This window comes from Saccostrea echinata, unplaced genomic scaffold (genome assembly GCF_033153115.1).
Source record: "Saccostrea echinata isolate AGI-Se365-2 ecotype Australia unplaced genomic scaffold, CSIRO_AGI_Sech_v1 ptg000030l, whole genome shotgun sequence".
In the NCBI taxonomy this organism is placed as follows: domain Eukaryota; kingdom Metazoa; phylum Mollusca; class Bivalvia; order Ostreida; family Ostreidae; genus Saccostrea; species Saccostrea echinata.
Genome location: NW_026889779.1, coordinates 33157470 through 33175693, shown reverse-complemented (window position 1 = coordinate 33175693; position 18224 = coordinate 33157470). Strand labels below are relative to the sequence as shown.

At 31.7% G+C, this 18224-nt stretch overlaps 1 protein-coding gene across 1 annotated transcript in view; it reads left to right on the top strand.

The window, feature by feature from the left end:
- The first annotated feature begins 14606 nt into the window (after positions 1-14606).
- The window catches only part of LOC133196739 (atrial natriuretic peptide receptor 1-like), a 30632-nt gene continuing 27014 nt past the window's right edge, over positions 14607-18224 (top strand). Inside the window, exons 1-6 of the mRNA XM_061332599.1 lie at positions 14607-14733; positions 14967-15163; positions 15420-15545; positions 16350-16485; positions 16689-16829; positions 17145-17240. Coding sequence (XP_061188583.1) covers positions 14607-14733; positions 14967-15163; positions 15420-15545; positions 16350-16485; positions 16689-16829; positions 17145-17240 — 823 coding nt within the window. The remainder of the gene's footprint in view (positions 14734-14966; positions 15164-15419; positions 15546-16349; positions 16486-16688; positions 16830-17144; positions 17241-18224) is intronic.

The following is an 18224-nucleotide window of genomic DNA, read 5'->3' as shown; positions in this document are numbered from 1 at the left end:
GTTGTACTTCTACGGGTCCTTTAGAGTGTTGTATTATACTTAGATAACCGCTAATGCCCCTGGGCTTCTTTTTTTCAAAGATAACATCAAACTCATGCGAGAGGATGAAAACAAACAAAATACATAAAATAAAAAATATTGTAAAATTACGTTTGAAATTTAGACAGTGTCCATCTCCTTTACGCTGGTACAGTGAAAAGTACATTGTATGACCCCTGCAGAAAAATGACAGGAGGTCCCTTTTTACGACGAAAAATGACCCCAAGTCGTAGAAAAATAAATTTTGTAGAAAAAGCCCTAGAGGTCAGTTTTATAAGAATGTCTATAAAAAATTGGCCATAGTTGCGAAATGATCGCTACTGCAACAGAGTAATAAAAAATTGAAATAGGTGATTGATGCCAAGGTTTGGGTCTCAACATTTTCTTCGTTTTTCTTGCGTTTTTCTTACAATGACTAGACGAACACACATTTAAAATGTAATAATTATAGCATTATAGGTACATATATTTCTATCTATTATGCCTATTGTGTTCTCAGCACATAATGGGCATTACAATAGATACTTCACAGAAGCTATTTTTTTTTATCTGTTTCATGATTGGATAATTTACGGATTATAGAACGATTGTGGCCAATAAACAACTAAACTTTGACAAACTGGATGACTGTATTTTCCATCGTCATCTTCTTCTTATTTATTTAGTACTATTCTACTATCACCTGCCTATGGCGTTCATGTCTCCCAACATTATTCGGCACGCTAGAGCATGCTCCGAGTACGATCAACTTTGAGACAGAGGCAGGATCCTGAGAAATAAGTTGATGTAACAGGGATTTTAACAGCCGCGATGAAAGTCAGCATTTTGAAAATTCTTTGATCGTTATAATGACTGTGTTTCCAAATTTATTTATTTTTCTATTTTTTTATGTTATAAGGTTATATGTTCTGTAAGTTTAGAATATTTATAACTTAAACAAATTACAAAAATACATGAAAGTCATAGCTTTTATAAATACGGAATAATGCAATAGAGCGGCGCTGCTGAAGCCTGTATTAAAAAATATATATATATTTGTAAAGAATTAGATCTTTGTTATGACAAATAAGATAATTGTTCGGAAAACCTTGTTCTTTATTCGGATAAACAAGATATTTGTGAGAATAAATAAGTACTTCCTTGGATGATCCTTGAATGATCTTAGAAGAAGGTAATTTTTTTTTTGTTTTAAAGCCGCATTATAAATTTTGTGTGATATTCTAAAAACAATTGTTATTTATTTCTTAAATCGTGTCATCCATATTCAAAAACTTGTTTTTCATATTCATAACTAGTTATTATTACTCTAAATTTTATGAATTCTGTTTGATGTTTGTAAGTCATATTTGTAAACTTGTGATTTATGTGCGAAGTTTTCGATTTTTTCCCGCAAAGTTGATATCAATTTCCGCATAAATATGGCTGAAATACTACCGACTCCCGCTAAACAATAATCAATGAAAATATCATATTTAAAACTTGAAATTCATATTTGATTATTTTGTGATATAAATGTGATAGCCTTATGATTTATATGCAAAATCATGTGTTTTAAGCCCCCCCCCCCCCCCACCCCCCCCCCAAGTTATTTATATGCAAAATCGTGTGATATATATGCGAAATCTAATGATTTATTATTTTTTGATTTATGATGTGATTATGGTTTATTTGTGATTATCTTGTGATTTATATACGATATTTTGTGATTTGCATATTTGTAAGTTTAAGTTGTGAAAAATTGCTATTTCATGCCAAAACTTTTTTTTTAAATTTATATTCGACAATATTTTGATTTTTATGAATTGATGTTATGCGTTATGATTTATGATTTTTTTCTATCATATAAATTTCAATTTTTTCAATATGAATTTTAGCTTTTTGAATATAAATCTCAAGATTGACGAATATGAAAATCTTTTTTGGCAAATGAGTAACAAGTTTTGGAATAGGAATATAACTTTTCGCATATAAAAATAATTAAATATAAATTAAAAGATTATCTAATATGAATAAAAAAAATGATTATAAATAACAAGTTTACGAATCAAATGAATATCAACATTTTTGCATATTAATCACAAGTTTTGCATTATAATCAAGTCATATAACTATAAACGTTTTGCATATAAACCACAAGACTATCGAATACAAATCACATGTTTTGGCATATACATATAAATAACAAGGACTCGAATATGAATATCATGATTTGTTTTTAATATTCATAATAAGATTTCCCATATTAATCACAAGTTTACGAATATGAATCACAATTTTCAAATACAAATCAGAAAATACAAAATGAATCGCAAGTTTATAAATATGAATCCCATGTTTTCGATTATAAATTACAGTATTTTAAAATGCGAATAACAAGTGTTATCTAAAACACGAGGATTGTATAATATTGTACGGAACAAAGTGAACATTTGCTTGGAAATATTAGTTCTTCGTTCAAGTGAATTACATATTTAATCGAACTGTTTTGATTTTTTTCTTCTTTGCACAAGGTTAAGCTTTCCTCTGTTAATACTTAAAAATCAAAAACGGTACTTGCGTAAAGCAAGTTGGGGACAAGATATGGATATATGATCAAGTTTTTTTTTATTGACTTCATTCCTTTGCGGTTTCTAGAGTTTCATGGAAGTTATTATACTCATAGTTTACGATAAAATTGTTTGCATATCATTTTTGTGTATAATATACACTAAATGGTTTTTGTTTGTTTTATTTTTTGTTGTTTAACGTCCCTCTCGATAATTTTCATTCATATGGAGACGCCACCACATGCCGCTGGAGAGCTGCAATTTTTTTTACCTATATTCGGCACTTAGGGCCATTGAGCAGTGAGGGATCTTTTTCGTGCCAGCACCTACTGCGACACGGGACCTCGGTTTATACGGTATCATCCCAAGGACCGGTCTCTACGTCCCACAGTTGGATTCAAACCCGCGACTTATGGATCAACTCCTTACTCCGCGACTCTAGAGCAGACGCTCTAACCACTGCGCCACGCGGGCGACTACACTAATTGATCCTAATGACATTTTTTATACTAATTGTTAGGCCCTTATTTACACACTGAATTGTCGACGGATTTGTCCGTTATTTCCCGATCATGAGACGCAGCACAAGGTGTGTGTGACCGTTCGGCAGGGGATGCACACTCCTCCATGGCACCTGATCCCACCTCTGATGTTTTGGATGTCCGTGTTTGCTCTGCTCCTATTTTGTATTGTTAATGGACTTTTGAGTTTGAATACTGTTCGTTATTTCCATATATTGCATGGTAAAGAATTTTTTTGTTCTTTCGGTTTGAATGAAAATTCACTAAAAGCCTTTAACACATCAAGTAATTCTTCTTATATAAATTGTATTCAGTTGGTTTTCAAGACTTAACTTTGTCTTTATACATGTATTGTCTTTTCAAGATACTTTTACAATTAGTATAGAAATCACGTGACTGTATGTAAATTGTTTGACCAAAAAAGTTACGCTCAAACTCAAATTGATTAATCTGTAGACATTATAAGCAATTCTCTCTTTCTTTCTCTCTCTCCAGAACATGAAATATGAAGATAACGAACAGTATTCAATCTCGAAAGTCAAATGATACGATACAAATTAGGAGCAGAGCAAACACAGACCTCAAAATTTAGAGGTGGGATCAGGTGCCATGGAGGAGTGAGCATTCCCTGCCGACCGGTCACACCCACCTTGTTCTCCTTGTCATGATCAGGGGAGAAAAAAACGGAAAAATCCGTAGACAGTTCAGTGTATAAGTAATGGCCTTACAATTACTAGTAGTATGAAAAACATCAGTCAGCATTTGATTTGATGATAAGTGCTGACAAGGTCATTGTATCGACCGTAAAACTTGCGAAATGATAACTTCAAACGAGACTGTTGATATCCTTTTTCATGAACTTGTATGTCAATAGTTTGCCTCGTTTTAGAAATTGTTCATACGTAGAGCATGCTCTTGCATATCGAATCAACTGAGGGACGTAAACCTCAGATAAGTAAGGGAAGTTGACGATTGAAATGTTGAAGTCATCACGTTTTTCATAAAGCTTTGTTGTTAGGTTACCATAAACATCTTTTTCTAGTAAAATATCTAAATATGAAACAGATGTGTCTGATTCTGTGGTATCTTTTATTTCAAACTCACTGGAATATATCGAGTCGACATGTATGAAAGTAACTATTGTTAATTAATAATACGTCGTCGATATAACGAAATGTCGAGTTGAAGGCCACAGCAAGTGTTTTCCTCTTCTCATGTAGAAGTTTTTTAATAAATTCTGCTTCATATGAATACAAAAATAGATCTGCTTATAACGGGGCGGAATTGGTACCCATGGGAATTCCAACAGATTGTTGGAAGACCTGATCTCCAAAAACTACATAGATATTGTCAATCAGAAAACAAATCATCTTTTTAATATTAACTTCAGAGTACTTGTTTGTACAATCAGAATGCTTTTTAACAAAATAATTTTGCAAATGACCAATGACGAGGTATAAAAAGGTATAAAAACATAAAAAGGTTCATAAAAAAATCTGTTTTAATATCATACAAAACGATATAAAAGGACTTCCACTTAGTGTAGATAAATCATGTCAATTTATCATAAATGAGAGATCTTTTTATTTTTCGACAAATAACCTGGAAGGGTTTCTATAGAAAGGTTTAGACCTACAATTCTCTCCCAATTAAGCTCAGGTGAGCATTTTGGTGTACGGGCCTCTTGACTCATAATTCTTGATATTTTATCCCAAAAGAAAACTAAATCATTATAAAATCCACAAGGGTTTTTTATTCTGCGAAGGTTAATTTTTTTTAATGTAGGATATGTAGGTTTATGAGCACGTGAAGTAATATGCAGTTACTAGAAAAGTTTTTTTTCTTTCAGATAAAATTTATATCCTTATATTTGATTTTGATGAAAAACATTCTGTTGGTATTGGCTTATTGTAATAGAAAAAGAAAATGACAGAAAAAACACCACACGTTGATCAGTCTGACAAAAACAAAACAAAACAAAAAAAAAACCCCACCATTTTTGCTTATTTAATTAAGTCAACGGCATATGGTGATTAATTAATCACTCTGGTGATGATAATGTTCATGCAAAAACAAAATGATGGTATCTTTTTCAGACAGTTATATATATACGAACAGATCCTGCTTGATAATTATCGACCGTTCTTCATTTGACGAAAATATAAGTATTTCTCTAATCAGAAACTAGACTAGAGTTCTCAGGCATTTTCACTGTAACGTGTATTGCATTAAATAGCACCAAATTCAAACCAAACCTTTTCTATATTAATTGTATTCCACCGATGTAATTCATGTTTGGAGTACATTTAGCATTTTAAATATCCTACAAGAGAAAATCTGGACAGTTTTCTGGAAGATTATTTAACTCTATGAGAACAAACACCTACCACTGCTTAATTGAGCTGTCATGATCGGAATATCATTTAACGAAGAGGAATATCCGCTAGGATCATCAACATCATATACATATTTAAGCCTATTCAACAGTAGTACATGTGTAAGAAAATACAAATAGCTACCCTATAATGGTGCTCTCAGTTTGCCGTGCCGTGTGCTTAGTTTTTCTGGAGTTAGTAGGTTTTGTTATGTGTAAACATTTTCATCTTGGTCTCCTTATGTTACGGGGACAGAGAAATTGGGCTAGTTATGAACTTCAGGCTAGTGCTATATCTATCGCTGTGGACAACGCCAGAAAAGATGGACATTTTTCAAACCATACCTTCACGTAAGTATATTTTTTATTATGATACAAATGTAGAGAATTTCATGCTAGTGATATAAGTGGTAAGACTCAGTGAGATTAATGATTTGACGACGTAAATAGCACAAAGGTAGGGTTCCCCCTTAGAAGTATTATCCCTCGCTGTTGCCTAAAAAAGGAACATTGCAAGAATAAGAATATATATCTATTACTTTTCATATAATTATATTCATGTTTTGTCTCAACAAATAATAGACTCATTTTAGCAATTAAAACAATCCCCAAAAATTTAAAATAAATAAAGATCAACACTAGAGATTTTTCAAGTGGAAAAAATGTAAATATTTAAAATATCTGTGCAAATTAATGAAATAACGTTGAGTTGTGTTTATAATAATGTCTAAGTTTATTTTGTGCTTATCAAAAATCTGAGAAGACTAGGTATATATTTCAATCTTATTTCATGAGATAAAGACTATTGGCAAGCGTAAGTCGTTAATGATTGCATGTCTGCTTTTTTAACTTCTCATCGCTTTTTTTCCGGAAAAAAAAAAATAAGAAAGCAATATCATTATTGAATTTTCTTCTTCATAAAATATTACGTAATTCTTTGTTTTCTCAGAATACTCTCTCTCTCTCTCTACTTCTCTGGTTTCCCAAACAATTATTTCTTTTCTTTGAAGACAGCAAATAATTGCACATTGGCTTTCAATATGATGTTTTTATTTGTCTATGAAACTTACCATATCGCCAGATCGACCGGTATTTTTTCTATGTATAAGGTGAGTTGGGTTCACATGCACCAGTTTTGTCAGGAATTTAGAACTCAGCAATGCAGAGATTCAAATAATCAGTGATCAACAAAACAGAGAAAAAGTACGAGTCAAAGAAAGACTATGATTTACTTATGCTCTACGTATGAACAATTTCTAAAACGAGGCAAGATATTGACAAACAAGTTGATTAAACAATCGAGTTGCGAGTTTTATGGTCAATAGAATGACTTTGTCAGCAAATACAACCTATTATTACTTCAAATGCCGACTGGCGTTTTTCAAACTAATTGCTAGGCCATTATTTAAACACTGAATTGTGTACGGATTTTTTTCCGTTTCTCCCGATCATGACAAGGAGCACACGGCGGGTGTGACCGGTCAGCAGGTAATGATCAATCATCCATGGCATCAAATCCCGCCTCTGATGTTTTTGACATCCGTGTTTGCACTGCCCCGATATATATTGTTTAAATATACTTTGAGCTTGAATACTGTTCGTTATCTCCTTACTTCATTAGAGATTTTAAGGATTCTTTAATGAACATTTGAAAATCTAAAAATAAGAGATAAAACGATTAATCTTATCAAATATTTATCAAATATTCTTTTTCAAATGTTTAAGCGCAAATATGTCAATGGAAAATACGGACAAAAAATATGTCACTACAAGATAAAAATCTATGTATGTACATACAATCTATCATTTAGTCGAATGCTGACTGAAGTTTTTCATGCTTATTGTTAGGCCATTATTTAAATTTTCTACGGATTTTTACGTTTGTCTAATCATGACAATGAGAACACTTCGGGTGTTTACTCCTTCATAGCACCCGATCCCACCTCTGATGTTTTTAGAGGTCCGTGTTTGCTCTGCTCCCGATTTATAGTGTTTCAATGGACTTTTGATTTTGACTACCGTTCGTTTTTTTTTTTTCCATATTTCATATTGCCTAGTCATAAATGTGTTGTCTTTACGATTGCAGATAATCTGTATCCTACTCAATTTTGATATTCTAGAACTTTATATTGATTGACTTTTTCCCTGGAGGATTGTTTTTTGCGTCTTATCCTGTTGACAATTAAATAAACAACTATGATCAGATGTGAGTATTAATCTTGGCGTTAAATCAATGCACTCCAATTAATGAAATATTAACAAAATATGATTCCATTCTGAATCAGGCATCGATGGTGGACTTGAATAAATTTTGATACATAATTAAATTTACAAAAAGAAAAAAGAAAAGAAATTATCATTAAATTGGTTAATAATCTTGATATTTCATGCGCATATGTTGCTCTTACTAACATTAAAAAAAAACAACAAATATGTGCAGTTTTGACACGGTTTTCATCAGTATAATGAAAACAATTAACTGTTTTGTAGAATAAACTTTTTAATATCAAACAAATTCAGATCTTATCCCTACATTCAATTGTACATCTAAATCATTTTAATATTTCAGCAGAATTCTTAATTCTTTATAACGGAACCTTTTATGTGTTCTGCGAAAAAAAATTATGGAATCATTTGTTCTCATTAATTTCTCAGATATATACTCGTATATGAACAATAAATATGTATGATTATCTGGAATGTTTATTAACAGTTGCATAGATGAAAGAAAATTAATAAGAACTATGTTGAATTAACATAGAAAAAAGTATGACTTATGAAGAAGACATATTTTTTTAACATTAGTATTTGTTTATTCATTTTTACTAAAAAACAAAGAGCTCTCGCTTTTTTGACATCCATAATGAAATTGTTATATTTTTTGAGTATTTGTTTTTAGGAAAGCAATGCTAATGTCTTTACTGCTATGTATTCACACTAATGTTCTGTACATGCTGAAGTGTTCAAATATTTACAGTGATAAAATTAAGGAGATATTTCTTGAATGTGTTTGAAATATACAGAAGAATCAAGTGAAAATAAAAAATAAGATATTTAATTTATACAGTGAAACCTGTCTTATCCGACATGCTGCGGGAAATAAAAACAATGTCGGATTAGGCAGTGTGTCGGATTACCCAGTGTTGAATATTTCTGAGCATTATCATTAGTGTCAGACGACTTCATACAAAAAAAAAATCATTTTTCATTAGGTTAAGAGTACACTTGTATTTAATTGTCAAAGTGTTTGCATAATTGTGTGTTTCTTCGCTGTATAAATTATATCTGATTAGCATTTCTTTGAGAAACAGCGTTTGTGATATAGCATTAGTAATCTCTGTAGTAATATACGATGTTTTTCTTTTTTTTTTAAATGGACAAAACATGAAACTGCCGATCGCTTCGAGATGTTGCAATTTAATTTTTACTTACTGACAGTCGATATTAAAGTAAATATTTCGTCTACCTTCTCTACACAGTGGTATGGTTTGTTTTTTTCTACAGATTTTTCTCAACATAGACTGTGCTATTAATACCGTCACGCGACTTTTCATACAAACGGGACGTAACTCTAAAACTGTGCGATTGAATTTTAATCAAACAGACGTAATATTTTAAATTTAATGGGCAACTGAAAGCGGTATTTTTTGCTTTCGGCGAATCTTTTATGTACACAGCCTCGCTTGATTCAGTGTATATTAACCCGGAAATGAAACGTTTTCTATAAGACAAGTTGCTGCCTTTCAAATTGTGTATTGTATACATGTTACACAGTAGTTCGCCGTACTCATTTTTTTTTCATAACATGGCTTTACGAAGGACCCTGACTGCATATTTGATTTTAATTTCAAGTTAAAAATCTTTTTTATTCTGTAAGGTAAAGGCGATCTAAACATCATGTACTCTTTTTATTTTCTGTCGCGTGGATGCTATTTTTTCCAATGCGAGAATAAAATTGATAACAACAGGGACGTACGTATATATATAACATCAAAGAGAAATAATTGCCTAATTTTTAATTCAAAAACTGTTCATTTATAATTGCTTACATAAACACTTTCGAACTCGTACATGTAATTAACTACTCTCTAAGTAGACCAATCTTGTGACCAAACGGGACATTCATGTTACCTGGCCAGCGGCTAATTACGGTACACCAGTGTAATTATGTCGGATTACTCAGGGTAAATCATAAAGTAATTATCTACTTCTGTTGACAAAAAATCGCCGGAATTCGGAATGTGCAGTGGTCGGAATATACAGTGTTTTATTCTATATAAATTATAAAGAAATTTTTGGGAATAAAATATCAGGTCGGAAAGTCCAGTGTGCCGGATTGCACAGTTGTCGGATTGGACAGTGGGCACTGTATAAAAAACAGAGATCCTACTTCAACAAAGATTCCGAGAGTATAGTCCATCTCCACTTTGCAAAAATTGTATCCTTTTACGGGGCAGGCAAAAGGTGAAAAAGGAAAGAAGCATTTTTCTTCTTTATGCTACCAAGCATTTGGGCATGATCTGATTAATGAAATATATGGAGATAACGAACGGTATTCAAGCTCAAAAGTCCATTAAACATTACAAAATAGGTGCAGAGCAAACATGGACCTCCAAAACATCAGAAGTGGGATCAGGTACCATGGAGGATTGAGCATCCCCTGCCGACCGGTCACACCCGCCGTGTGCTCCTTGTCATGATCAGGAATAACGGAAAATTCCGTCGACCATTCAGTGTGTAAATAATGGCCTAACGATTAGTACAAAAATTTCAGTCAGCATTTGACTCAATGATAAATTGTATTTGCTGAAAAGGTCATTGTATCGACCGTAGAACTTACGAAATGATGAATTTAAACGAGACTGCTGATATTCTTGTTTCATCAACTTGTTTGTCAATAATTTACCTCGTTTTAGAAATTGTACATACGTAGAGCTGTGCTTAATTTTTTCTTTCGATTTATGGGTAGCCCAATCCTGCAATCAAAGTACAAGATACAAAGATTTTTTTCTTGTCAGTTGACAAAGTTGCAAACCAAAAAACTACAAAGGCTTCCGTAAGTATTCTACGGTTTTTTCCCAAAGATGGAGGCCAAGATCTATGCATTTGAAAAGTATTTAATCAATTATTGCATAAAATTAGCCCCCTACTGGCAAGTTTAATCTGGTTCCCCTTAAAAATTAAAACTGCCATAATTCTATCAAAATACATTGAATGGGAAGAAAATACAACTTGATTTATTACTCAGTAAAGTAGACCCATATCCGGTGGCTGCTATAGGACATATGCTTGAGATATTTTTTTTTATAATTCGTTCGCACGAAATAAAATTCATTCCCACAAAATTAAAAATTTGTTCCCAGAAATTAAATTCGTTCGCATGGAATTTAAAATCCGTTCCCATAATATTAAATTCGTTCCCACGAAATAAAATTCGTTCTCACAAAATTAAATTTCGTTCCCACGAAATAAAAAAAAAATAGTTCCAACGAAATTATATTCTTTCCCACGAAATAATATCAATTCCTCTCATTTTTGATAAAGGCTTTCTTTGTCATCTGAAATAAATTAATTTTTTAATACAATGCATGTGCAAGCAATACTAAAATAAAATGCCTGGTAAATCATAATTGAGTTTAGGCAAGTACCACATGTAATGTACAATACCAGGGCTCTGATCCGAAGTTTTGGAACTGTGGCTGAATCAATTAAAATTAGGAGTTTTTTTTTTTAAATTGAAGCTTGTCATTAAAATTCAATTTAAGGATATAAGTTGGGAAGTATGATGGTTGTTCGAAAAGTTCGTGGACAATGTCCATCCTCGTTATACTACTTTGAAGAAACTTTATGTAAGCACATTATCATATGTAAAAATATTTATTTTGTTGATGGTTGAAGTTTCATTCCATTCGATGTAATAGAAATCAATTTACTTTATTTTAAAATCAACATGTTTGATAACCCCGGAGCAAACTAAACAACATTATAACGTCAAAAATATAACATCATGAGGTTCTCAAAATATTCTCATACAGTCTTGTCCAGTATCTGCTCATTTAAAACGTGTCTCTATCAATTGAAATTCATTTTGTTAACAATTTTTCCAGTTGCATAATTTTGATTGTCAATGTTTTCTTTTTTTTTACCGCTTAACTATGCTTTCACAAGACCAGAAACCGTGAAACGCTTTTCTCTTTCCAAAACCTTACTAACTGAACGTTTTTGGGTTGATTCTTTACAGATAATTGGTTTTCTCACAGATCGTCCTCGTCTGATACAGAGTCTCTATCATTCAAATACCGCCTGGGCCATTTACACACACATGCATGACCCGCTTTTGAGATATTTCATGCTTCCTACAACATTTTCAGATTTTATTCTGACGTTTTCCAGAGTACAACAGAAAATTGTATCGTGAACTGCTGTTCCGTGACGTTCCACGAAGTCACCTTTTTTGCGTTTTTCAATGAGGATTACCTATCTTCAAAAATTGATTTCTTTTCCATGAAGCAAACTATTAAGTCATAATTTGGAATATGAAACGATGTAGCAATTCTTAATTTGATCGTCTAGATTTATTTTGGTTTTTGAGCCTTTTTACAGAGAATATGACTAAAGTAATTAATTAGTGTATTGTTTGTAAATTACTAAATTTTGACTTGCTCCGCAAACCAATTTTCGCAGTTTTAACTCCTAATAAGTTTAAAATAAATCAAGATATTTTAAAAACCTTTAATACGAATCATGTGAATTTATTGTTAAAATATTTCTACCAAATTTGGATATGATATGACGTTAAATAAAAAAGATATGACAGAAGTCCACGAACTTTCCGAACAACCCTCGTACATATTATATTTCTAAAATAACACATTGACAAATTTTGGTTCAGTTCAGAAATAAAGTATCAGTTTTTGATGTGTATGGGGATATGAATACAATTTGGTCACATGATCAAAGTCCCATAAAACAGCAGGGGCTTGATATTTATTTAAAATTATTATATTTTTTCCTTTACAATTTCTTAGATCCATTTTAGCATCAAGCTAGACTTCATATATAAATCAAACTCTATGTTACATACACAAAGTTAACACGTACATAAACAGTTCAAATCTAAATAAGTTACAGTATACATGTATGATCTATACATCAATGAAAATGTTGAGGATGACTCTAGGGGCTCTATTAATTCATGTACTTCATCTTTTGCTTGTACCATTATGAAGAATGAAGATCCTATCTAACTGCTCATAATAAACATGTGCTTACATGTAGTTCCTCTAATGCTAAAAGAGGGCATAGTAATAAACTGAAATGTAGGGGAGGGGGCAGAGACCTATAAATGTGGGGGGGGGGGGCACAATCCTTGAGACCTTACCCTAATACGTAGCATAGATCTTGACAAGCAAAAGAAAAAAAAATCGCACGAACGAATTTAATTTCGTGCGAACGAATTTAATTTCGTGCGAACGAATTTTATCTCATTCCGTAACATTTATATTCTAACTATTGGTAACTTCATTCGGTAATGTACTACTTTTATATTTTAACTATTAGTGTATTCATAAGTAATGTTCTACTTTTATATTCTAACTATTGGTGTATTCATTAGCAATGTTCTACTTTTATGTTCTGATTTCTCATACTTCCATTCAATAATGTACTGCTTTTATGTCTCAATTATTCTTGCTTTCATTCAATAATGTACATTATGTACTACATCTATGTTCTTGTTTTCGTTTATTAATGTTCTACTTATATGCTTTCACTCAGTAATATACTACTTTTCAGTGTGACATCACGGTTTGTTGATGACATGTCCCAGACTGCAGGTGAAACTGTACACATGATTACAGAGGACAAAATTGACATACTTTTGGGTCATCCCTCCTCAAAGAGTAAGACACCGTTATTATTCTCTTGGTCGAAGAAACTATGCCACACTAATATAATTAAAATATTGCATTAGTTCTAGATTTTGAATAACTGTGCTAAAATATCAAAAAATTAAAATTTATTAAATATTCCTTCGAAACGTCAATCAACCATAATTTTGGTTCAAATTAAATAAAGGTTATAATACACATAAGCTAGATTGCAGTTTACAGGTATGCATCTCAGTTTTTTCATCTTTTGATAAACAATATGGTGACATAGTTACTAAAATAGAACTTGGTGTATTTCTTTTTTTAAACACGATACTCCTCCTTTAGTTTCGGGCTGATTTCAACTAAACATAGTGCGTAAGTTGACTCTATCAGAGCTGATCATTGTCGTTACAGGTTTTAAATTTTGAAAAAGTTTGTCATGTTAAATATATATTTTTTGATTTCAATATAAAAAGTACAAGTTTAAGTACATCAAAATAAAATAATAGTAATATAATAATAATAATTCTACAAATTCAGAAACTTAACAAAAGTGTTACAAATCTAGGAGCAACTTTTCAAAACCAGATTAATAATGCGACAGTCTGCAGGTGTTTTCAAAGAGTAATTGTTTTATTTCGAAATGTCATCTTCTTTAAATCGACATTACTTCATGTAGCACAATTAAGAAAACTACATAAAAATATTTTATCCTTGAAAAGTTCAAAATAATTGCAACAATGAAATTGAAATTAACTTTTTTTTTTAAATTTTGTAAATGGATCAATAAAATTAAAATCAGGTCATTTTTTTTATTTTATTAAACAACAAAGGAAATCTTGGACCCGCTTACGTGACACCTTACTATAACATTCCCCATATCAGCTGGGAAGCTAACGATCCAACGTTTGAGAAAAAAGACATATTTAAAACCTTTATACGCCTGTCTGCGACCTTTAACAAGGTTGGCCTTGCCACAGCGGCACTGTTCACTAAGTTCAACTGGAATGTTACTGCAATACTCATACAGACTTCCTACGGTAACTGAAAACTTCATCTTTGATGCTATTATGATAATTGATATAGATGCGTATTATAACGGTTGAATAGATCAAAATTTAATGTGATTTGCCATTGCCAATTCTTTCTCTGTAATTTAACGTCACCAAATCAAAATGGCTTGCGAACTTTTTAAAGTCACTTAAATATGTTGGTTTGAAATACATTTCTTTTAACAGACCTTTGCTTGCACGCGATGAATGGCTTTCTAACCAGAGTGGCACATCATAAGATTACCGTGGCTTCCTACCTACGCTTCACAGAAAATCCCACGAACAGTCAGATAGATCAGTATTTGAACATTATAAGGAAAACAGCGAGAAGTATGAATGTTCTGATAAATTGACATCCAATATTTTTTTAAATCTGTGTTTTTCTCAAATTGTTTCCAAGAGTAATTGTAACGTTTTTAAATTTTGTTCACAGTATTCAAATATTATTTGATAATTTCAAACGGAATCTTGTCAAAATTATGAAAATAAAGCCTTGAATCATTCTTAATAACAGAATATTTATGTTTGAGTCGTGAAACATTCTATTTAATTTACTGTTTTAGTTGTGTTTATGTGTGCAGAGAATACTAATTTCCGAAAAATAATGATACGAGCTCACTACAATGGAATGACAACGGGAGATTACGTCTTCATCGATCCAAACTTTTTATCAAACGACGAGCAATATCGGTACAGAGCATGGTACAAGAATGACTCTGATGACGTCATATCACGTGAAGCATTTCGTCATGTCATTCATGTAGGATTGAAAATTTTCCTCATTTATTTATAAACAAAACAAGTTTTAAAAAGTAATTTTGATTTGGTATGAATGCCCGAAAGGAAGATAATAGTTTCTCAACTCTTTATTCAGCATTAAGACAAAGACTTTTAATTCCAGACATAATTAGTCATTTTTCAAAGTTTTCAAACAAAAAATACTTTTGTGCATACCTATATTATTGATATGTACATATCTCATAAATCACGAATTTCTAGCACATACCTGATTTCAGTTGACGGCAGCCAGATGGTTTGACGATGCCAGCAAGGAGCGTCACTTAGAACTAATGAGGATGATCCCACAGAGAATGACCGAGCCCCCCTGGAACGATTCTACAGCACTTGATGAAGGCTTATCCGTAATTATATAAAAGCTATTTTTTATAACATATCATGTTCATGTGTTCAAAGTAATTCTGTTATATTGAAAAAATACAAGCTTTCTGTATTTAAAAAAGGCTTTAGAAACTATGTTAACTCCAGGCAATAGTAGGAACCGGGGGAGGGGGTGTCCTTAATAATTTTGCCAGTATAAAGTTAACAATAGAAATGGTAGTTTTTGCCTGTCAAAATACTTGAATATGACCCCCCTCCCTCTAACTGAATTTGCTTCCTCTGTATCTTCTGTTGATACAGTGCAGGGAACTAATTTTGTTACATAAACCAGCATCAGCATAAGCATTAGTAGCATCAGGATCGAGCTAGCATCAGCATCAGCATTTAAAAAACAGCATTACCAGGATAAGCATCAGCAAGCAAAGGATAAAACCAGAATTGACCTACATAAAATCAGCATTATCCTACTAGCATCAGAAAATCAATGAGTTTTAATTCAGTAAAAAATTAAAAAAGAAAGAAAGAATATTGGTTAAAGTATTCACATTATTGATACATAGTGAGATATTATGATCAAATAATTGTAAAAGGGACTTTTATTGCTTTAAACGGCAATGCTGAAATTCATTATCTACTTCCGGTAGCATGATGCTACTTCCGGTAGCATTGACCTAATTATAAAACAGCATCAGCAAAAGGATTACTAGCATTAAATCAGCAAGCAAAGGAAGCATTCAAATCAGCAAGCAAAGGAAGCATTCAATTCAGCATCGATGCTGTAACAAAATTAGTTTCCTGCACTGTACATATTGGTTTTCTTGTTGTAGCCCTCCACATCAGCTCCAACATTACATGACTCTATGTATCTGGTCGTTCTGTGGTGGGAACATTGTTACAATAAAGGACTAAATCACAGAGACGGTGCTGGACTTTTCAAATTTACACATAACTTAACTTATAATGGTAAGCGTAGAAATATCTTAAAACAATTACTTTTGTTCAAGATTATGTGATCTTCATATTTTATCTATAGAGTAGTATATATAAAACCCTTTATTTAGTCCAGTGCAAGATGCAATGAAAACTGTTTAATAACATTTACGATCAAATATCTATAAAGTTCTATTTGCGAAATTAGGCTAGAAATGTTTTTTAACGTATTCAAGGTACCAGTGGTAAAATTCATTTTGACGGTAATGGAGATAAACAGCCTGTGTTCTGGGTCGAAGATCTGAAAAATAAGAGCGATGAAACAAGGATTTTTGCCATCGTAGAAACAGGATCAGAAGTAAGAAAGCATCAGCTTTGTAACAATTATTCTGTCTACAAATCAAATGATATCCTAGCTTGAATTATTGAGAAATATTGAAAAAAAAATGCTACAAAAACACAAACAAATTGATCAACATTTAGTGTATGTAGTAAATTAATTGTATGTAGTACAACATTTAGTAAAAAGTCCAAAAATGGCATTAAAAACACAAACCAATTAATCAACTTCTAGTTTATGTAGCAATTTGAATGTATGTAGAATGATATGCATTATAAAGCCAAAATTAAGAATTAATATATAAGTCATCGTTATTTTTCCATCATGCAACAGATAGTGAGTATTTGGCAAGATAAGTCTACTTTGTGGTTGACCAAAGACGGGGAGGCACCACCAAGTACACCACCGTGTGGTTTCTCTAACGAGTTCTGTCCACCTATAATCAAAGGTAATCATTTTCCCTAGCATATATTTTTAATTTCCATGTATTTATATCGTATATCATCCCAGCCTTCAAGAGAAAAAAAAAAGGTTTTATAAAATACCATCTTTTTGTTTATAACATTACTTGGTAGTTGCTGACTACAATTAATCTTTCTATGGTAGCTGGAGGGTTTTCTGACTTCACAGTAGAATTGGACCTAGAAATCTCTCCGTATTAACAGTATCAGACTACAAAAAGCTTATAAAAATACACCAAAACAATATAAAATTTTACATTTAAAGCTTGTGTGAGGTCTGTACAATTATTGTTTACATTCATTGAAAGTAAATGTTCTCTTTATGTTGGGAAATGTGATACTAAAATAAATACTTTTCTTCAATGTAAAATGCAATGCTATAAAATTCTTTGCAAATAGTTATATTATTATTCATTTTGGCAGTTTTAAAATTTAGAATACACGTTTTTCTATGAAGTATTAGTATCCATATTTATTGTGATACCTTTAATCATATAAATTGAAATTCATGCATACAAATCTCACGAAAATTTCAGATATAAAATTTTGAAACGAATGAAGGTTTAGTGCATGCTTTCAGAGAGTAAACCGGGCCTTCAGCTACCTTAATGGCATATATAAAAAAAAACTGTTGAGTGAAACAGTGGATATCTTGACAGGGGTGTGATGTCAATCAAATTATAGAAATAAATTCACATTCTTCTGGGAGTTACCAACAGTTTTGACTTTTCGACCTTGATTTAAAGTTTGACCTACTTTTGAAATAAAAATTAAACTTGGTCATAATTTTTAAACTCTTGGTTCTTCGGTTTTTCATTTTTCATAGGTGTTTTACTTGTAACAAGACGTTTCCTTAAATACCATTATTTTTGTAATTATGACCTTGATTTGGAATTTTAACTACTCTTGAAAAACTTTAACTTTGATCATATTTTCTGAATGTTCGCTGCAAGAACTTTCATATATCGCAA